The sequence below is a fragment of the Artemia sp. Qi Xiang Cuo genome, chromosome 20 (genome assembly GCF_049724085.1).
Source record: "Artemia sp. Qi Xiang Cuo chromosome 20, ASM4972408v1, whole genome shotgun sequence".
Classification (NCBI taxonomy): domain Eukaryota; kingdom Metazoa; phylum Arthropoda; class Branchiopoda; order Anostraca; family Artemiidae; genus Artemia; species Artemia sp. Qi Xiang Cuo.
The window spans coordinates 30,236,417-30,260,152 of record NC_142813.1 but is presented as its reverse complement, the minus strand read 5'-3'; the positions used below and the strand labels follow the sequence as shown (position 1 = coordinate 30,260,152).

The 23,736-nt window shown below is 36.2% G+C and overlaps 1 protein-coding gene across 1 annotated transcript in view; it reads left to right on the top strand.

Moving 5' to 3' along the window:
- Positions 1–23,736, top strand: part of LOC148940077 (formimidoyltransferase-cyclodeaminase-like) — a 127,872-nt gene that overhangs the window by 44,229 nt on the left and 59,907 nt on the right. Inside the window, exons 3-6 of the mRNA XM_089106508.1 lie at positions 798–1,018; positions 4,963–5,099; positions 12,143–12,305; positions 19,559–19,755. Of these exons, the coding sequence (XP_088962634.1) occupies positions 798–1,018; positions 4,963–5,099; positions 12,143–12,305; positions 19,559–19,755 (718 nt within the window). The remainder of the gene's footprint in view (positions 1–797; positions 1,019–4,962; positions 5,100–12,142; positions 12,306–19,558; positions 19,756–23,736) is intronic.

Sequence of the window (23,736 nt, the reverse complement as noted above, 5' to 3'; positions counted from 1 at the left end):
GTCGGGGTGAAGGGCATTTGCAGGTTTGAGGATGATCGGGTATTTACATTATGCTGGTCCGAGATTGGTCAAAATTATGTTTTAACTGCAGACGGGAGTTCACCAGCTAGAAACATGAACACAAAGGTCAACCATGACTGATGATACAGCGACTCCATTGACAAAAACTCTTCATTTTTTCCAATTAATTTCAAAGATCGCTTATGAATCGAATTGAGCTTCTGCAGGTGAGACTAAAATCGATTGCCAAATCATTGCACAGTACTGTAAATAGGGTTTGATAAGAGCGTTGTATAACAGGACCGGTGTTTCCTGCGGCAAAGCGTTCTTTAGCTCCTTTATTATTCCAAGATTCCGGAATATCTTTAGCCCTACCGCTTGAATGTGATACAGGAATGATAGGTTCTCATCAAGCAGGACTCCCAGGTATTTTGCAAAACACTTTTCTGGCCGACTGATCAAATCTCTTGATGTTTTGATACCACATACTTCCGGATGGGCACTTCCGACCCGGCAAAATAAAACGCAAGATTTATCAACGTTAAGCACGAGTCGGTTAGAATCTATCCAGAGATACGTCTCCTCGAGAACAACCCTAAGCTTGGAAATGAGCGCTGTTTCATCCGTTTCAAAGCAGCGTAGTGTGGTATCATCTGCAAAAACCACAAGTTTAATACTTAATACATTGTTAAGTGTTAAAGAGTTTGCAAGTTTCATGTAAATAAATTGATACTATTGATTCCACAAAATAATTGGATATGCTTTCACTTTTATATTTGAACTGTATTATGTTTTAGGTGAGCATCCTAGGATGGGAGCTCTTGATGTGTGCCCTTTCATACCAGTGTCAAATGTGTCAGTCGAAGAATGTGTTAAATGTTCGAAGATTTTTGGAGAGCGTCTTGCAAAAGAGCTCAACGTTCCAGTTTTCTTATACAGTATGGCCGCAGAAAAAGGTGACTATCGCACGACTTTGCCCCAAATCCGGGCAGGAGAGTATGAAGGAATGGCTGAAAAGGTTTTATTTTCTGTTTCCTGTACTATTCTTTATTAAATTTTATCTAGACTTAGGATAAGTTTTGATCATCGTTAATATATAACGACTAAGTTATAAAATATAGTGTTCCGCAAAAGTACTAAGAGATCGGTGCCATTGTGCCATTTCACCACGGCTCGTGTAGCTGACGATATTAGGATGATTTTCTTGTCCCTTATCCAATGTTTGGAGTATCCTGAGATGTGTGACATCCATACTATATCATTGTTGACAGTTAAAATTTTACAAGATATAGATTTAAAGCATAACTAAGTTTAAATCTGTTCTAAAACCGCTTTTCATATAAATCCTACCTTACGACATCTATCCATCCCATTCAGGGACGACATAACCTCTTTAGGGATACAGTAAATCTCTTTATTGGGCATATATCCTAAGCTTGATTTTCCCCCTTTAATCCCAGGGATAAACCAATATAAATGACAGATTTGAAGAGCTAGTTTCACAAGTATAACTGTCTGTGTCATCAATACCGCTGATGCTTTTTATAACAATTTAGCATATTAGCTCGGTCTGTTCGGGACTGAAGAGAAGGCAGTGGAATTCTTTATAGACGCTAGCTATATGCTAGCTGAAGAAGGTACGGAACAACTCAAGCATATAATCTGTGTACAACCTACCCCAAAGTGGTCGATTGGGCTCAGTAGATACGAGGCTGATACCCAATGATCAAAACTGGACGGACAAGTGACCTATAGAGTATTAAAAAGTTTCTCAAGTTAGACTGAAGAAAATATCTACTCAATCACAGGAGTTGGAGCTTGTCAGTTCGACTTAATACGGCAAAATGAATTAAATGTCTAGTCTTTATATTAAAGTGTACTCCAAAATTGTCACCTATATCTGCTGAAGAAATTGAGATAGCACTGATTTGGTATGAATAGCTAGGAGGCTCTTTAAACACATAGTTAATGCAACAGTATTCTGTAACATGTATCAGTGCAAAGTTGTAACACACCATTTAGATATTGCGTCAATATCACTTTGTAGGAATGCGACATCTGTATTTAAAACAATGACGCGATAAAATTTTACCTCAGATTGAAATATTTTGATATTTGAAGCAGGACTATTTTGAAATATCTTGACAGTGGAATGCAGGGCCAAATCCCTAATGAACAGACAAAACGATACTGGACCAGGACATCCCCCTTAAGGAAATTTCTTGATATTTGAAACATCTTGATAATTGAAATATCTGATATTTGAAAGCAAGGACAAATCTTTAATAAACAGACAAAACAAAACTAGACCAAGACAGCCTTCTTATGGAACCTCGCTTGGCACCTGAGTCAAAAATGAGTTTGTATCCCTAACCAACACTTCTTTGATTTCATGCGTTTGATGGTCTGCAATCCAAGAGACGATTCGGTGACTTACATTGTACCTATGACATTCCAATAGCAGTAGGCTGATTATGAATGAATTTATCAACCTTAAAACGAACAGAAATTAAACTAAATAATCACACCAAAATTTAGAACAACAGATACTACAATGGAGGAATAAATGAAATATAAAGCGAAGAGAAATAAAAATGAATAAACAAGTTAAGATTAAAAGAATAGAAATTTCCACAAAGTAGAGTGGGTCTCATGCTTGAAATATCTTGATATTGGAAATATCTTGATATTTGAAAGCAAGGACAAATCTTTAATAAACAGACAAAACAAAACTAGACCAAGACAGCCTCCTTATGGAACCTCGCTTGGCACCTGAGCCAATAAAGAGTTTGTATCCCCAACCAACACTTGTTTGATTTCATGCGTTTGATGGTCCGCAATCCAGGAGACGATTCGATGACTTACATTGTACCCATTGCAACCCTTCAACCCTTTTCCGATGAAAATGCCTAAAAGGGAGCATCGGCACAAGAAAATGTAGGGAGGGAGAGGAGTTCTTTCATAAGAAAAATTCAATAAACGGTATTTTTAAAATCTAGGGGAAGGGCAGTTTTTTTTGGTTTTCACTAATAAAATTACTAAAGCAAGAATATTTTTCAAATATAGAGGGAGGCAACAATTGCAGTAGGCTGACTATGAATGAATTTATCAACCTGAAAACGAACAGAAATTTAACTAAATAACCACACTAAAATTTAGAACAACAGATACTACTATGGAAGAATAAATGAAATATAAAGCGAAGCGAAATAAAAATTAATAAACAAGTTAAGATTAAAAGAATAGAAATTACCACAAAGTAGAGTGGGTCAACAGCCGCCTTAAATCACCTAAAGACTAGAGCGTCAGTTGCGCTTCACTAAAAAAAAAAAAAATATATATATATCTAAATAGTCTGTTTTATTCATAAAACATTGACAAATAAAAAATTACTGAGACTTCTAAGAATTAACATCATTATTTTGAAAACAATCAGTTTAGTTCCATTAGTCTGGTACGCGTTTTTTTTTCTTTTTTTTTACAAATACTTCCTTGCTTTTATACACATTCTTTTCAAACGAATAGAAGATAATATAATTATATTTCATTAGGATTAACCTAACTTCACTTCTAGGGTGTGTTCCGTATTATTAGCAAGTACCGAAGATACATTGTTAAATCACTGATTAATTCGTCAATAGAAAACATGCATTCAACAAACAGAACACGTTGCTTCAAAAATTACCAATACTCGTTTAAAAGTTAGTTAAGAAATCAATTTTCTGTATATTTGAATAATATAGGATCAAAGAACCAAACAATTGTCCTCTTAAAATAACAAAATTCAATTCTAAATCATAAATGTAATTATTCTAACAAGTAATCTTGATTATTACAAGTAATCTTTCCCTGTAATCTTGATTATTATGGTGATGTTTTTTGACGTTTTGATAAATAATCACCGTTCAATAGTTTTTAGAAGGTGTGAGAGTCGGGATTGGGGTTGCAGTTGCTTTTGTAAGCTCCCAGACCAGGTGGACCACAATGTAAGAAAAATTAGACTGGGAGCTCGCACCACCTAAAAGTGGAACAAAAAAAATCCGTTTGTTTGAAATTTTTTGAACTTTTTCTATCAATGGTGCAGGCATTAAATTACTTTAAAACAATAACCATTTTCAACAAAACAGAATATGAAAAGCTCTTTTAATAAAATGGTAAATTAAGATTAGTCTATATTCAAGGTTTTCTACAGGATGGCGAGAGGAGGGTTCCAGCCCAATAGAACACCAACAATTTTGCATATTTCAGTCCGTATGACTGAAGGTCCTCAATCTCATTCACCCCTAATTTTGGGGTAAAAATTTCAGCAAAAATTATTTTAAAAGGAACTACGGCTACACATATTTACTGACTATTAAAAATTACCTTAAAATTTAAATTTCAGTCCAACTTCTTAAAGAAAAAGGCTGAATTAAAAGGTCACAAATATTCCTACAAATAACAATTAAGAAATTATGTTAATTAAACTAACGGAGGTATATTAAAAGAGTAACAGAAATATTAAAACCTAGAAAAAGAGGGATATTAAAACCTAAAAAATCACAAATAAAGTCATATAAGTCATCCTTAAAGCGAACAGAAATTACTGTGAATGAATAATCAAGTCGAACTTGAAATAAACACAAATAGATTACTTTCCCTTTTTGGGTTGTTCTCTCCAGTTGTTTTTAAATACTACACATTTTCTTAGACCCCTTTCTGAAGTTTCCTTAGAACGGGGTACAAATCTTGAGGGGACTGAAAAATATTTGTATCATGCCGAAAGTATAAATATTATCAAGAAAAATTGCAAGATTCCAGGTGTATACAGACCGAGGAGTTAAAACCCATACTCATGTGCCTAGAGACATCATTGATGAATATGAAAGTTTGTCCAATTTGAATTTAGTATTCATGTTTTTTTGTGTAAATTCTTTTTAAAAATCCACAAGTAATATAATTAAATTTCTCATAATTTTGCAGCTAAAAAAAGATGAATGGAAACCAGATTTTGGACCACCTGAATTCGTACCTCGATGGGGAGTCACTGCAACAGGAGTTCGCAAGTTCCTTATCGCATACAATATTAATATTCTTGGTACGAAAGAGCAAGCACACAGGTAGCTATTTGGTTCTCTATTGTTTATTAATCCTTTCACTAATTGAGAAATACATAAACAATCAGATTGGGATTCCTAGCCTTTTTATTGGCTCCATAAAACACTCTAAGAGTGTAAGAGTGTAAGTAAGTGCATTTACTACTATCTAAGTAAAGTGAGAGATTTTACACCTCTAATTTCAGTTTCAGGCTAGTGATATTAAATTGCACTATTTTAATTGTGACTCACATAGGCTGAAGAAAAATACCACTAAGATACAGTAGGCCTACTCTGTTTTAAACACTACCTATTGGTATTTTCATTTATTTGTCATGACCAACAGAACAGTTTGTAGTCCTGTCATCTCTGACCTAAATGATTGTAGTGTAAGAATTCTGGCCCTAGGAGTAGAAGGTCCAAACGATACCAGTAAACCACTGACATTAGGGAGTATAACAGTTAATGCAAAAAAGCTGTTTGAACACCTCCAAAAACACGAGTGTTGGAGTCTTTCTAGCATAGTTCAATGCTAGAAAGACTTGGACCAAATGGCTCTATTATCGTAATAGCTGTGAACCAATCATTAGCTACTGCTATACTTTCTATCTCACATATAGCAGTAAATTGTTGTAAGGTAAAGTTCTTGCTTGGACCAAAATCCAACCCCAATTCAACCAGAAACAGAAAAGATATTCTATTAGTCCCCTATCCCCTATATTGTATATAGGTCCCCAATCTGGATGATTTTGTTAGAGAGGTCCAAGGTGATGATAGAATCCAACAAGTGACAATGGCCTTCGAAAATCCTAGCCCTAGGGTTATCCCTTTCGTTTGCACCTTCAATTAGGATGTTCAGTTCCCATGGAAAATCTCTGTTTGGGATGCAAGGTATCATAGGCAGCGCGCTAGCGCTGCCTAAGTAAAGAACGATGTGGGCACAATGTGTTTATTTTTTTTTTTTTGGGGGGGGGTCTCCATACCCGGGCACTTCGTATCGAAGGATTTGTCGTAGAAACTTCGAAAAGGGCTCACTCAATTGGAAATTGGAGTGGCTAGTGCCCTTTTTGATAGTCGAAAGTGATGGGAGGGCAACTAGCCCTTCCCCCCCACGCCCATCATTCCCCCAAACACATCGAATCAAAATTTTGAGATAATTATTTTGTTCAGCGTAGTTGATTTCCAAATAGAAAATATGTTTCTGAGGAGGACACTCCCCCACAGCCCTCAGGGCAAGAGTTTTAAGTTATGCCCTGGGGGCATATAAGGTTTTTCAAGACGGCTTTGTCGTAGAAATTTCAAAAAAAGCTCATTCGATTTGAAATTCAAACGGCTAGTGCCCTATTTAATAGTCGAAAGTGATTGGAGGGCAACTAGCCCCCATCCCCACACATCCATCATTCCCCCAAACAAATCCAATAAAAATTTTGAGATAGCCATTATGTTTAGCGTAGTTGATTTCCAAATAGAAAACATATTTTTGAGGAGGACACTCCCCCACAACCCTCAGGGCAAGAATTTAAAGTTATGCCCTGGGTGTATATAAGGTTTTTTATTGAAATCTTTGACATAAAAGTTTTACAAAGGGCTCATTCGATCTGAAATTAAGAGGACTGATATCCTGTTTAAAAGTTAAAAGAGTTTGGAGGGCAAATAAACCCCCTAACAATATTCAACATAAACCAGAGACAACATAGATATAGACACGACATGCGTCTAGACACGACGAACGCACAGAGACGACACACACACAGAGACGACAGAGACACAGATACGACACACATATAGAGACGATACACTCACACAGAAACAGAGAGACAAAACACATACAGAGACGTCACCCACACAGAGACGACACACACACACAGACGACACACACGCACAGAGACGACAAACACACAAAGACGTCACAGACAGAGACTACAAACACATAGAGACTAAAGACACACAGAGACGACACACCCATAGAGATGACACACACAGAGATAATACACATAGAGATAAGGTTTTTACTGAAATCTTTTTCATAGAAACTTGAAAAAGGGCTCATTCGATTTGAAATTCAAAGGGCTAGTACCCTTTTTAATAGTCGAAAGTGACTTGAGGGCAACTAACCCCTCTCCCACACCCACCTTTTCCCCAGACACTCCCACAACCCTCAGTGCAAGGATTATAAGTTATGCCCTGGGGGTAAATAAGGTTTTTATTGAAATCTTGTCGTAGAAACTTGAAAAAGGGCTCAGGTTTTTATAGAAGGCGGTGTCGTAGAAACTTCAAAAAGGTTCATTTGACTGGAAATTCAAAGGGCTAGTACCCTTTTTAATAGTTGAAAGTGATTTGAGGGCAACTCCCCCCCCCCCCTCTCTCACGTCCACCTTTTCCCCAAACTCATCCAATCGAGATTTTTAGATAACCATTTTATTCAACGTAGTTGAAAGTTTTGGAAATTAGGTCTTTAAGGATGACAACCCCTCCCCCCACAGCCCTCAGGGCAAGGGTTGTAAGTTATGCCCTGTGGGCATATAAAGTTTTTATTGAAAGTGTTGTCGTAGAAACTTCAAAAGGGCTCATTCAATTAGAAATTGAAAGGGCTAGTGCCTTTTTTAATAGTTGAAAGTGATTGGCTAGTGACTAACGCCCGTGTCACGCCCATTATTTTCCCAAACACATCTAATCAAAATTTTAAGATATCCATGTTGTTAAACATAGTTGAAAGTTCTAGAAATTAGGTCCTTTAGGATGATAACCCCCTCAGAGTCCTCAGTGCAAGGGTTGTAAGTTATGCCCTGGGGGCATTAAAGTTTATATCGAAAGTTGTTATAAAAATTTCAAAAAGGGCTCATTTGATTGTAAATTGAAATTGCCCTTTTTAATAGTCGAAAGTGAGTGGAGAGAATTAACCCCCCTCTTACACCCACCATTTCTCCAAAAACATTCAATCAAAGTTTAGAGATATCCATTTTGTTCAACATAGTTGAAAGTTCTGGAAATTATGTATTTAAGGATGACAAACCCCCGAGAGCCCCATGGGCAAAGGTTGTAATTTATGCCCTGGGGGAATATAAGATTTTATAGATAGAGTTGCCGTAAAACTTCAAAAGGGGCTCATTAAATTCGAGATTGAGAGGGCTAGTGCCTTTTGTAAAAGTAGAAAGTAATTGGAGCGTAACCAGCCTCCATCTCACGCCCATCATTCCTCAAAGCGTATCCAATCCAAATTTTCAGATAGTTATTTTGTTCAACACAGTAGAAAGTTCTGGACATTAGGTCTTTGAGAGTGACCTTAGGTTAAGGGTTGTGATTTTTGCTCTGGGGCATATAAGGTGTTTATAGAAAGCTTTGTCGATTCCAAAAGTGCTCATTCGATGGGAAATATAAAGGCCTAGTGCCCTTTTTAATATTCGAAAGTGATGGGAAGGCTTGACATTTTTTTAGTAAAGATAAAAGTGCGTATAATGTATTATTTTTTGCTGTTGTGGTTGTTTAGACCAGGGCACTTTGTTTCAAAATAGTTGTCCTACGAACTTCGAAAAGATCTCATTTGATTGAAAATAGAAAGGGATGATGCCCTTTTTATTATTCGTAAGTGGTTGGAGGGCAACTAATCCCCCTTCCATTCCCACCCTCCCATTTGCCCATTATGTTTAAAAACTAAATGTTGCCTTAAGATTAAATCAAAATTCCCTTTGATAATGCTAATTCCCAATAAGGCATCTCAGCAATATCCCAAGAACGACTGAGGGCAGGGTTGCCACCCTGACCTGGAAGAATTTACTAAATCGGAGAAAAAAAATTTACTAGATCGCATCTGATTTTACTAAATGCTCCAAAAAAATTTTTGCGAACAAAAATTACAATAAATAACCGAGTCAAACTCAAAATGAGCAGAAATTAACATAAGTTGGGCGCAAAACCCCTATGCCATCCCAAGGCCAGAACAAAATTTGCACTTTACTGAAAAAATATAAATGTTTTTACTTTTATAACTTTAATAAATCAAATAATATTAAGATTTTGATTACTAAATATCAGTAAATGTATTTTGAACTGACAAAGCACATTCATTTGTATTTTTTCAGTAAAGTGCAAATTTTGTTCTGGCCTTGGGAAGGCATAGGGGTTTTGCGCCCGACTTATGTTAATTTCTGCTCGTTTTGAGTTTGACTCGGTTATTTTTTTTAGTTTCTGTTCGTTTTGGGTTTCATTTATTTATCGATGCTGATTTGTGGTAGTTTCACGCTTGGTAGATTATTTGATTTGATTTTTGCTCCTTTTTTTTGTTTAATGGAGTTCTTTACTTTTCTTTGAAAAACTTGTTTTGTAGAAAAAGTTTTTATAATTAATACAGTAAAGAAGTTTATTCCCCGGGTAATATAGTGTTTCAGTTGCCAAGGTTTTGGCCACATGGCTTATAATTGCCGCAAAGGCAGAAGATGTCGACTATGCAGTGGGCAACATCACTTGAAGAATGTCCCCACTCCTAGACAATAAAGAAAGAGCAGGTGCTGAAGTGCCCAAACTGCAATGGAAAGCATGCTGCTAACTCCAAGGAGTGTCGAATACTTATGGAGAAGAAAGCTATTGGTACTTACTCATTCGCCAATAATTTCCCCATGAGGACTGCAGCTGAATTCTTGAAGAAGAGAATTTCCAGTCAGACAAATCGTGTCCCCATGGTGTTTACAGACTCTTTCCCTCTACTGACCCTTAATCAACCACCAGATGAGGACCTCAACATGAAATACATGACCATGTTTGAAGGTGTTTCAAGGCAGATCTCTGATCTAGCCCAGATTATACCAACACTTTGCAAACTGATTTCTGAGACAGCACCAAGTCGGTTCAAAAATACGATCCTTAGCCTGAATAACTCAATTGAAAACCTAAATAGAGAAGGTTCAAGCCTTTCCACCATGCTAGCAGTCACTAGTCCTGGCAAAGTAGAGAGGAAAGGTAAAGGGAAGGAATCTATACCTAGCCAAAAGGTCCTATAACTAGGCTACACCTAGGTTAGCCCCTTCTGAGGCAAGTTCTCTCTCCACCATTTGTCCTTGAGATTGGGCTAGTAGACTAAGCACAAAGTTACTAGGTAATTTTGTTAAGGCTACTGGTTTGGTTCATCCCCAATTTTTTTCTTATTTCTCGCATAATTTACTTTACAGTTGTCTTATTTTTATTTTATACGTTAAAGTTTTTATCCCTGGTTTCAGGCAACAGGTTATAAGTTTATTTTGTATTATTTATTAGAATTTTGCTGTATATATAATATAACTGATGTTTGGCATGGCAATTGCTACAGGTGAAAAACCCCCTAGCGATAGCAAGATAAGTGATACATGACCAAGTGCAGTGAATATTGATCAAAGTGACACCCAAGCAACCTATTGATTACATAAGCCACAGAATAATTGAGTGATACGAACACATATGACCTATTGGTCGAACGCGTCAAACCCCAAAGAACAACAACAAGCGCAAAGCTCTCGAAAATTTTGTCACAGCAATTTCAAAGCTTGAATTTATAGAGGGCTTCCTTGAAGACGACCAGGGCAGGTCCTTAGGAGCTGCAGAGATACTATCATTGTCTTCTTCTCACAAACATAACAACTGAAATTCAATCAAGACTGTAGGTATTACTAAAATTCGCAATCAAATAAAAATACATAAAATAAACACTAATGCAATACAGAAAAAATAATAAAAGGTCAAATTACGAAAATTACGAAAAGGTCATTTACGAATAATTAAGAGAAAAAAACGGCTTTGATTTAAATAAAGCAGTGGAACAAAAAAAAATTAAATTAAAAAACAGAAAAACATTAATTAATAAAAAAAATCCGAACATTTTGGCCCCACTTCCGGGAACCTTTCTCAACGGGAAGAAGAAACAAAGAACTTAAAAGAAAAAACATTTAAAAAAAAAAAAATAAAACTATCTAAAAAACGACAAACTAAACACACAGGAAATAGGAAGAGAATAAAAGCAACTAAAAAAAAAGAAGAAAAATGCAGCTAATAAAAAAGATATAAATATTTAATTGTTTTTGTTTTTTAGTTGTTTTTTTTGTGTTTTTTTCCCGTCTCTTTAGTTTTGTCGGTTTTTTAGATGTTTGTTTTAACTATTTTTCTCCTTTATTTTTTTCCGTTGAGAAAGCCTCCCGGACGTGGAGCCGAAATGTTCTGATTTCTTTTTTATTAATTAGCGTTTTGTGTTTTTTTTTTCTATTTCGTTTTTTGTTCCACTTCGTTATTTAAATTAAACCTGTTTCACTCTCTTTCCTCAAACCTGTCGTCTTAATAAAATTTTCCAGTAGTTGGACTGACTGTGTTCTGGTCCTACATGGACTGTCAGCAGAACCTAAAATATACATTATAGAAAGTGCTTCAAAACACTTTAAACGAGCATCCTTCAACATGTACGCTGTCTCTCAATTTTTTTTTACAGTACATTAAAATGTGATATACTCAAAGTGATATACAAAGTGAGGGACTCACACAGTAGCGTACTTCTGTCAAAATTCTGGGGGAGGGAGCAAAGTTGGAGCCAATTTTTCCAAATAAAGTGAAAATGACAGTGAAATCCGAAAAATGATTCATATATTACCATAAAGGCAAAGATATACTGATAAAACTGACCTGTTTCAATGGATACTTGAATTATGCAGGCTTATCTTAGTTTTGACAAGATATTTTTTACCGAAACTAAATTTGAGTTAGGGGGGATGGGGCAAACTAAGGTCCGGGATGGGGTGGTGGCAAAATTGGGTCAGGAGGGGGCGATTGCCCTCGCCCCTGCCTCATAGCAAATTATGCCCCTGAACTCACGTAACTTCATCTAAACAAAATATTCCTTGACGGGGTACGACCTGTTCTTAGCCTGACAATTATAACTGCTATGCTGTGTATCGGGTCTATCAATTCCACTGTGGAAGGTTTAAAATCCCCCCCCCCCCAGTAGTTTGTATGGAAAAGGTGAGAACCCTACGATGGGTATTATCCGAAGGCAATCCCAAACGTATAAGTCATTTGTATTCTATCATCATAACTTGAACAATCTATTCTTTCAGGCTGGCTTTAAACGTTCGTGAGCAAGGTAGAGGACCTAACGAAAAAGGTCGACTCAAGGCAGTACAGGGAATTGGCTGGTGGCTTAATGAGGCAAATATGGCTCAAGTTTCACTTAATTTAACTGATATGGATGTTACTCCACTTCATATTGCTTATGAAGAGGCAAGTCTTGTCCCTTTTATTCTTTATCCTCTTTTTGCCGTCTTGCTACTGGGTGCGCCCCCTAGGTATTACTTTGGTTGAAACGGTAGGAAACGCAATAGTGTTGCCTTAATAAGGAGTTCTGTGTCTTCCATGTATTTTTCCAAAGGTCATCTAAGATCATGAGAGTTGCAAAAAGTTGGCTTAAAGTTCATTCGATCGCTAATTCGAATTTTTAATATCTTTTTAATGAGCCAAAACTGATCCAATGGCAATTAGACCTTTTCCCGTGTGTTTTTTTATTATCCCCGGAAATCCCAGCAGCCCTCCACTCCCTGACAGTGCATCAAATTTTGAAATAGCCAATTCGCTAAAAATTGTTGAAAGATTGTTAACATATGCATCCAGGGGGAGATAGCCCATTCTTTACAGATCCATTTAAGTAGAAAAGATGGTATATTGTACCTTATAAAGATGGTAATCCCCAAAACATAAGAAACTTAACACCAAAAACTTAGCTCTGTATTATTACAGACACAAGTTGAACCAGTGACCCTTCTAATTCCTGACCTATCTCTTTCCCACTACCGAACTTTTAGTATAAAAGTAGGCCTGCAGTCCTTGCTTAAACTGGAATCATGTAAGAATTTTAAATGCGTGTGACTGGCGATACATGGCTGTAGATACAGGTTCTACATGTCTACAGCCATGTAGATACATGGCTGTGGATACATGTAATTACATGGCGATACATGTTACCAAATTTCAAGTAAATCTCAGCGCGTATCGATTGTATTTACTTCCCTGGTAAGCTACCGCACAAGCGCCCAAACTCATTATTAGGAGTAATCCCACCAAACTGGGTTGAGGCTCTTGTCACAAAGAAATATTGCCTCCAAAAAATCATTTCCCTATCTCAGGCAAAACATTCCAGGCAAATCAAGCAAAATCATCACTTCAAAATGTTTTAGATAATTTCGGAGACCACACTGCCTTTCCATGACGATAAATAAAAGTTCAAATAGGGATAAAATCCTTTTAATAGACAGTGATGATGATAACAGTGATAGAAATTCACAAAAAATACTAGATATTTCGGTCACATATGCAGTGACAGATATTTCGGCCACATATGCAGTTCAGCTAGGTATTTTATCCCTATCTGAACTTTTATTTATCGTCATCGAAAGGCAGTGCGGTCTCCGAAATTATCTACATCATATTTATGGGGATGATTTGATCAAAATTGTTTATAAATATATAAAAATATAAACTATTGTTTTAAATTGTTTTAGTTTAGTTTTACTACTGATGACGGTCACTGCATGTGACCGAAATATCTAGTATTTTTGTGAATTTCTATAACTGTTTTCATCATCACTGTCTATTAAAAGGATTTTATCCCTATTTGAAATTTTATTTATCGTTCAAAATGTTTATCTGCCATGCTCTGATCTAACCATCCTTGGGTGGGAAATTGAACTTTTTCTTCGTTTTTTTTTTTGCTTTTTCTTTTTTTTTAACATAAACACCACTGGATAGAAAATAAAATAAAAAATTTAAAAACTTACCTGTTTGTCTTAACTTTATTTTTCTCGGTTAAATATCCACAAATTGGCCCATTCCAAGAATAAATTTGGTGACCCTCCCCCCAACAGAAATTTTGCTGTGGAAATCAACGGGAAAACTAATCAAGAAAACTAAAAAAAATCCGTTTTCTAAAAATTGTCAATTTGCATTTCTCGCTTCCCTTCCACCGGCATTCGAAATTTCAATATGTTTATATCTTTATTTCTATAAGTTCTTAGTCTTTCTGTAGCCTATATTCTACTTAAAGTTATGTTTTTGGAAATTTATGTCTGGAGATGCTCAGGGGTCCTACTTGACGCCCTAGTGGAGATACGGTTCAGGTTAAGGTAAGAACAACCTAGCGGAAATCGTAACCTACTACTCGTACTCCTACTAACAACTCACTGCAGCACCAAGCCGCCTGAGGCCAACACAGCTGCTTACGCTCCTCCTCTATCCCAATCTATTCAAAATCTCTCTCTTTACACCCTCCCAGGAAGTCCCCATCCCCCTTAAATTTTATTTCCCTTATATTATAACCTGGAGAAGAGTATTTTAATCTCCAATACGGACAGAGACTCAAATTTCTCTATGCTTGGGAGGTGTTGCTTAATTGCATAAAATTCCCAGATATTTGAGGGGAAAAGGTTCATAGATATAGCTACGAAAAACTGACGTCTGAATTCTGCATGCGCAAAAACAGCCAAAAAAATGGGTTTATTGCACCTATAGCACTCTGTGAGAAAGAGATCTTAACACTGTTCTTAACACTGTTAAAAGCTTAATATCTTAATGGCTGTCGTTTAAAGCCGGCCAGTCAGCTAATAGAGAAGGTAATTTGCTTAAAGAAAAATTTAACTGAGGAAGTGTTTCACAGTGTATATGTCACGGTGAATGTCCACAAATTGGTTAATGTCGAAATTCACCGGTGAATATCCGAAATACCTTTTTTTCTCCTTGGATTTAGTCACCGTTGCCAGTCAATTTTTTCAATTTAATGCAAGATTTGATGATGGGAGGTTAGGTTAGATGAGATTAGGTTTGGTTAGACGAGGTTAGGTTGGTTTAGATTAGCTTAAGTTAGGGTTTTAACCCCTTTCTGATATTTAGAACCTAATTTAACCTAACCTAATCTAAACTAACATGATCTAATCTAACCTAACTTTAGCTTTTACCATCATAGGTTGCATAAGACTGAAAAAGCTGACTCGCAAAGCTAATTGAATCGAAGCAGAGAATAAGGAATTTCGAACATTCACCGGTGAATGTCGACATTAACTAGATTTCGGACATTCACGGTAACATCTATTTTTAAAATTGTTGGTCTCTCCTAAATAAATTCCTGTTAGGGGAGCCTATTATGCTTAGGTTACTTGTTCGCCTGCGAGTCCAGGCAAATTAAGCCCCGTTTTCCATACAAGTCCATTGGACATTGTCCGTCATGAGTCAGCCCAAAAATATCGATATTCCCCATTGCAGTTTCAGTAGACTTTCGCAGTAGGCCAAGCTCATATAATGATAACAATTTCAGTTGCCCAATTGTCTTCAAGTACTGTGAACATGGTCAGTCATAAATATTTGAAAGATGGATGGTCAGATGGTTCATCGAAACTCATAGACTATAAGGCTTAGGCCTATTAGCCTATCAGGCTTAGGTTAATTGTTCGCCTGTGAGTCCAGGCAAATTAAGCCCCGTTTTCCATACAAGTCCATTGGACATTGTCTGTCACGAGTCAACCCAAAAATATCGATATTCCCCATTGGACATTGTCCGTCATGAGTCAACCCAAAAATATCGATATTCCCCATTGCAGTTTCAGTAGGCTTTCGCAGTAGGCCAAGCTCATATAATGATAACAATTTCAGCTGCCCAGTTGTCTTCAAGTCCTGTGAATATGGTCAGTCATAAATCTATGAAAGATGGATGGTCAGATGGTTCATCGAAACTCATAGACTCCTTGAATTGCCTTGGCTCTTCCCTAGGATGGATGGATGGATGATAGACTATCTATCAACAAGTAAAACGACATCATTTTTATACAATTCCGAAAAGAGACTTATGTCAGCTTTTTCTCTTACTCAGACTATCTGTCTTGGCCTTTTCTCCAATTAGCCATGGCTCTTAACTTTTTTCATCACAGTCCACAACTTAATTTTAATGCAAAAGTCAATCTTTTATTTAAAAAAAGAGAGGAAACTTTAAAGATAGCAAGTGGACAAACGGACTGCTCTCTAATGGGTCAATTAATTTCTAAAATTATGAAATGATGTTATATTTTTATAGTTTATCTCTCTTAGGAGGAGACAAAAACAGGCAGTCTGATCCCTTCTCATGGGTACGCATGTTCTCAAGGTAAAGTTAAAATAAAGCTAACAGACATCCACAACGATATACCCGGACGAATCCGGAGAATTACAAAATAAAATCTAAGAAATCAGCTTATGTTGAAATCCCGAAAGATAATACTTCTGTATGTACTATTTCAGTTATAAATTACTCCAGTATTGGCTTTGCGATATTTTTCGGCTTTTCTAGGCAAGGTTCGGCTTTTTTTCCAGGGAAGTAGAGTCGTACCTATGTCCGTATTCTTATGTCCTTTTTAAGTATCTTGATGGTAATCTAATAATTAGGGTTCGCAAAATTTCTCAAAAATTTGGGTGCGTTCGTGCATTGTATTTGTTTACGCAATACATTGGGACTAACTGATTTGCAAACTCTTCTTCTGTTTGTACCTTTATCGTAATACATTCTGCAGTTAATCTATATTTCGTTATATGCTCTTAATTATATATTTAGTAATGTACTCTTTTTTTTTTGTCGAAAAAAAAGCAAATTCGAAGATTTCATTGCATATACTTCAATCGTATTCTTCAGGGATAGAGAGGGAAGGGAGCTTCAAAATGAGGGCTAGTAAACCTTGCTGTACGTAGACATAATGACGAAAAAAATAAACGAGCATCCAAACATATCTTTAGGAGACAAATTTTATTTTTACTTGATTTGATCTGGCCTAAGGAATTGAGATTTTTTTCCCAGTTTTCTTTCTGTTTCTAGACGGCACCCCACGTGGGATCGGCTTCCACGACTCACAGACGACGGTTATACGGAAATCATTTAGATCTAAACAAAACAGCAAGTTTGTAGACTTTTGTAGATTGACTTTTCTCACTTTGGAAAAAAAAGAAAATCATTTATAGATTTGATAGAATTTGATAGAATGATAGAATTTGAAAATATTCTTTCTAAGTCTTTTTGAGAAAAAATATACTTCTTTGAAATTAATCTTCTCCCTCCTCAAAGTCTGACTGAAACCTGGAAGACATATAGATCCAGAACAGCTAATAAACAAGGTCTCACTTAAGATATCTTAGAGAATTAAGTCCTGCTTTGTTAAATTACAAAAATTGCTTGTTTGTTTGAAAACTGCCTAAAGAAATGTTGCTGCTCTCCTTGAAGAACTATTAGAAATTCTTCTGCCTCAAGATCATCAAACAGTTCGTGGTAACAAACTGTAAGCAAGGAGCGAGCCGGTTCAATGGTAACCAAAACTCTAAAAAACGGGATTTTGATACCAATAGATACATCAAAAGAATCAAATTTTAATTCTGGTTTCAAATATATAAGTTTCATCAAGTTCAATCTTACCCATCAAAAGTTACGTGCCTGCGAAAATTTGGCTTATTTTCGAAAAAAGGAGGAAAGACCTCCTAAAAGCTATAAAACCTTAATGAAAATCACACCATCAGATTCAGCGTATCAGAGAACCCTACTTTAGAGGTTTCAAGCTCCTATCTGCAAAAATGTGGAATTTTCCATTTTTTGCCAGAAGAAAGATCAGGGATGCGTGTTTATTTGTTTTTTTTTCTTTTCCCCAGGGTTTATCGTATTGACCCAATAGTCCTAGAATATCGTAGGAGGACTCATTGGAACGGAAATTAAAATTTTTAGTGCCCTTTTTAAGTGACCAAAAAACTGGAGGGCAACTAGGCCCCCTCCCACGCTCATTTTTTCTCAAAGCCGCCCAATTAAAATTTTGAGATGGCCATTTTGTTCAGCATAGTCAAAAATCTAATAAATATGTCATTTAGGATGACTTTATCCCCTACAGTTCCCAGGGGAAGGGCTGCAAGTTATGAACTTTGCTATTGTATTGGTTATTGGGAATTATACAGACATTTTCAGGAAGAATTTTTTTCTGCTGGGGGGGGGGGGCTGGAGGAGGGGGTTACTCGGGAGAATCTTTCCGTGGAGGATGTTTCTTTGGGGCAAGGGAGATTTCTTTGAAGGGGGCGCTGGATTTCCAAGCATTATTTAAAAAACGATCAGAAATTAAATGAAAAAAACAAGTTTTTCAACAGAAAGTAAGTAGCAACATTAGAACTTAAAACGAACAGAAATTATTACGTATATGAGGGGGTTCTCTCCCAAGTCAATACCTCGCTCTTTGCGCTACAGTTTTTTTTAGTGCTTTCAAAAGAGCTATATATTCTAATTAAACGGCCTTTGTTATTCAGGGGTTTGTGAATAAATTTTTTTTTTACTTTTAACGTAAAGCGCGTGGTATTGACTAACGGGAGAACCCCCTCATATACGTAATAACATATATGTAATAAAAAAAAAACTATAAAAAAAAACAAGCGATACGGCTCAATAGTACTCGAAACTTTTAAAAACGGAATTTTTATGTCAATAAATATATCAAAAGAATGGGCTTATAATGCTGATTCCAAATATATAAATTTTATAAAGTTTAGTATTACTGATCAAAGGCTATGAGCCTGAGAAAATTTACCTGATTTTTAAAGAGGGGGGAAACATCCCCTACAAGTGAAATAATTTTAATGAAAATCACACCGTCAGATTCAGCGTATCAGAAAACCCTATTACATATGTTTCAAGATAATATCTGCAAAAATTTTTAACTACGTATTTTTTTCCAGAAGAAAAATATCCAAATATAGAAGTTTCCTAGGTAAGTTAATTTGTAAATCACGTTAGAACCAAATTTAGAGACAGCCATTTAGCAAAAGAAAAGTAAAATTTTTATGCAAATTTTGTTTACTTATTCAATGACGGTGAGCCAATATAAAAGCTGCATTAACTAAAAACGATCAGAAATTAAATAAAAAAAACAAGTTTTATAAACTGAAAGTAAGGTGCGACATTAAAACTTAAAACGAACAGAAATTATTCCGTATATGAAACGGGCTGTCCCCTCCTCAGAGCCTCGCTCTTTACGCTAAAGTTTGACTCTTTGTCACAACTCTACTTTTTAAAACAATAAAAACTTTAGCGTAAAGAGCGATGCGTTGATGAGGGGACAGCCCCTTTCATATACGGAATAATTTCTTTTCATTTTAAGTTTTAATGTCGCTCCTTACTTTCAGTTTAAAAAACTTGTTTTTTTTATTTAATAACTCTTAAAGATTGTCCTGACTTTATCCGAAAAACTTTATTTTCCTTCAAAGAATTCCTTCTTCTACCAGAAAGGTTCTGAAGATTATTTTCAACTTACTTTTGGAAAATTTCCCCCACATAGTTAAAAAAAAAGTGTTAAATCAATAATTGCTCAAACTAGTGTTGCTCGTCCCAGTTTAGAGCGAAAAGGTTGATGAATATTTATAATCAAAAACAAAGGAAACATGTTTTTAAAACGAACTCAGGAAATTTCAACCACTTTTAATCAAAAGTATTATTTTTATAGGTTTGCAAAGACGCAAAAGGGCTACAAGTTGGCGTTGCTGGATCAGAGGTTGTTGGCCTTATCCCTCTGAAGGCGATTCTAGATGCAGCTGACTTCTATATAAAACAAGACGAGCTTATGATTCTTGAAGAAGACCAGAAGGTTCGACTTGTAATACAAAAACTTGGTCTGTCATCGATCAGCTTCTTTGATCCTAAGTAATTTTGTTTTAATATTCATCAACTTCGAAAATATTTTTTATTGTTTAGCTATTTCTAAGTATTTTTTTTTCCTTTCTAAGCTTTTGCTTCAACACCTATGCAACAGTTTGCTTCAACACTTTGCAACAGTTTTCACACTAGTTTCAGACTTGGGATATTCAGACTTGTTCATTAGTAATGGGGTCAGTGTATATGATTTTAGCTAGCCGTTGGAGACATTTTATTTTGAAGGCTATGGTTTGTGTTTACTTATGAATTTTACTGTCTCCGTTGACTCTCATATAGAGCAATTGATACGATCCTAGTGATGAAAAGGCGAACCTGAAGATGGCTCGAAAGCTAGATCCATTTCCGAAAATCTGTTCGATTCTTTCGAGACTGGACCTTGTAAGGGCTATGTGTCATTTAATATTGGTAGTGTGCCAGTTGTCAGCCAGCTCAAAACTGCCTAGATAGAGAAAAAGATACTTTTTCCTCTTCCACGCCATAGACCTTTATTGAGGGAAAGTCTGCTGTCACTGAACTTGATTTTACCATGGACTTATATTTTGTTTACATTAATCTGCATACCAAATGATTTTGGGATGCTGTCTACCCGTCTTTGGATCTCTTGGGAGGTCATATACAGATGATTGGTGTCGTCAGTATAAGTCAGTTTGTCAAATTGAATTCAATTTGTTTTGGCTCTGTATTCAACGGGTATCAGGGAGAGAACCACTTGCAGAAATGTATTAAAAACTATGAAGAGAGAATGCGATCCTGAAAAATTCCGAGAGCTGTCAAGAATTTGTGAGATAGACCAATTCGGGGTAAATAATTCAGACGATTTCATGTGGGTGTATTGTCTTGAAATATACCTCACGACGTTCCTCCTGATAAAATCAAAGGTGATTCAAAATCAATTACTTGCTAGCAAGTCTCTTATACATTTGATGGATCGCTCCATCAACTGGCTTCCTTTAAGGATGTTGCCCATAGTTCATATTCCTGGCCAAAGACCAGCTTGATATTGGCAAACCACAGAGGCAGTGATTAGCTAGGGTTACGCAGAGTAGTCTTGGTGGTGATTCTAATTTAGTGGCTTATCATGCTGATGGGGTGGTAGTTTTAGCACATTTTATTTGTGCCAAAATTTATGTTGGGATTATTGTTACTATATAACGCTGCCGTAGGACATGTCCAATAGAAAAGCTGACTGATAAAATTCTGTGATGTAAGTCTATAGCATTTTTTGAGCCTACATCTGTTAACTCCACAGTGATAAACAGTCTGGTTTGATAACTTTGACTTGAATCAGAGTTTATGATGGTTTTGATTTCGGAGCCTAGGGGTGCAAGCGGAAGCGGCAATAAATGATTGGGAATGATGTTAGGGTATTTTAGTTATGCAGGTATCGAAGGTATAATTTACTAGCTCAAAATATAAAGAGAGTTCTGTATCGTCTTCCGAACCAGAAAAAAAAAACAAGAAATGAGAAATTGAGTGGTTTCTTATGTCTCACAAATCGAAACAGTAAGGCTGATAATCTGCCTAAGCTAAGATCTAACTGAAGCAAAACCCTAAAACTTGTACTGTCATATATGTCCTTTTGATTTTTCTTAATCATAATTGAAATATTTAGCCTATCTTGAAATCCAGTACCTTGAAACCCGGTATCCAGTACCTTTAAACTGCAATTGACAATGTCTCAGGCTTAATGCCATAGCTTGCTGCAACTGTATTCATACAATTTTAAAAAACAAAATCAATTGCCGAAAGTCAATATTCTTGTTATTATTTTTTATATTTCAGGACAGGACAGATCTAGAGCAAAATCTTGGGGGAGGCCCAATATGACAAGGGTGCCTATGAGCAAAATCTTGGGGGGGGGGGGGGAGGGCAATGCGACAAAGGTGCCAATAGTTGACCAAATTGAAAAATTTATTCTAAAAAAAAGTTAAGAAAAGAAAAAAACAAGGAATGAAGGTGCCTAGGAAAAAACTTGGGGAGCCAGGGTCCTCCTGGTCCCCCAAGCCTCCAATGTAGCAGGAAACTGTTGATACATATATCGCTACTGTTAATGAAGATGAGGACACGACGTAATACGTCAATGCTTATCTGGAAGTTTTGCTGATCTCGTCTTGCATCATTTGGTCAAAAATCAATTGTGGATTCAAAATAGCTTAAATCTAGACGTAGAACTTGTTAACAGTGACCTGGTTTCGCCCTGGAATATTTTCTGCTTAATTTTATGGTTCTTAGCGATTTACCCTTCATATCGAGCGTGAAACTAAGTGATGACTAGTCCTTGTCGAAAATCATATAAATTCTAGCTGTGTTAGAAGGGACAATGTCACAATCTTTGTTTCGTCTCTGTACATTAACTAAATAAGAAAAAACACGGTTTTCCGACTGAAAGTAAGGAGCAACATTAGAACCTAAAACGAACAGAAATGAATTTTCATACGAGGGGGTCCGCCTTTTTCTCGACCCTCACTCTGTATGCTAAAGTTTTGAAGCTCATAAAAATAGTTCTTATTCAAAATCAAGGGAGTCTTTCCTAAAGAATCAGTACAAAAATTCAAACTTTAGCATAAAGAGCGAGGGTTGAGGAAGGTTTTTTCCCTTTCGCACCCCCGTGTAAACTTTATCCTGAAAAAAACCGAAAACTTTCCTCTCTACGGAAAATTCTACCCATGGAAAATCCCCCTCTCCCCGCTGAAAATGTAACAAGTACTATGTGTGAATAATATGGGCAAATTGCTTAACTTATGGCCCTTTCCCCAGGGACTCTGAAGGGTCATACCATCACCAAGAGTATAGTTATTGGACATTTTGACTATTTTCAATTAAAGGGTTAGCTTAAACTTTTGATCGGATATCCTTAGAGAAAAAATGGTTGCAGTTGGAGGGCTAGCTGCCCTCCAATCTTTTTGAACTCTTAAAAGGGGCATTAGAACTATTAATTACCATTCGAATGAGCTATCTTTTGATAATCTAGGACAGTTTTCTCAGATGTACTGAATCTGATGGTGTTATTTCTGTTAAGATTGCTTGACTTTTTGGGATGTTTCCCCCCTTTTTCGAAAACCAGGTAAATTTTCTCAGACTCATAGCTTTTGATGGGTTACCTTAAACTTAATGAACTTTACATATTTGGATTCAACATAAAAAGTTAGTTCTTTTGATGTATCTATTGTTATTAAAATATCGTTTTTAGAGTTTCTGTTACAATTGGACCGAGTCGCTTCTTAATTAAAGTTACCACAAATTGTTCGAAAGCATTTTTTCTGGCATAAATCAGTTTTTGAACTCCAGTTAATAATGTGATTTTGTTTAAGTTTTGAAGATTGTTATTCTAAAAAATGTCTTTACTGAGGTTAATATCCACATTAGGTCAAATATGAATAAATAACCTATCTAGTATTAAAGATCACATTAGAAATTCCTGAACATATTAGCTAAACCACTGTGGTAAGCCCTTGGTATGGGTTGAGCTCTCGAGTCCTCCAAGCTTTCTCTGGGGCTGATCACTCGAGGAACCTAAATTATTATCTTCAAGAAAGTGCTGAGCTCCAATATAGACCTCCACCATCAAGCCCATAAGTGCGCCTGCACTTATGGTCTCTTTTTTTTAAAGATCTATACTTGACAAATTGCCAAACTAAGTTGTAAAGATGTTAGCTTTGTGGTGAGAGTCCTTCTGAACTCTTAGACCCTTCTGATTTATTTGACTTGTAGCTATACTGGTATTTTGTAAACATATGTTTACTCTCCTTTTGAGAAATTTTCAATATGACCCCTGCTGGAGTTGAAAGGACAGAAGCTTTTGTCAGGAGTATACACAAAATGAAGCTTTATTCGTGGATCATCCACTGGCAAAATACCCTTTTGCGGATCAGTTGTCATGTGCATCAGTCTCTCTGAATGAGTAACTCCCGTAATGGTATTGTTAAAGTTTTTAAAAATGTGTTTCAACTCTTTAATACAGTAAAAAAG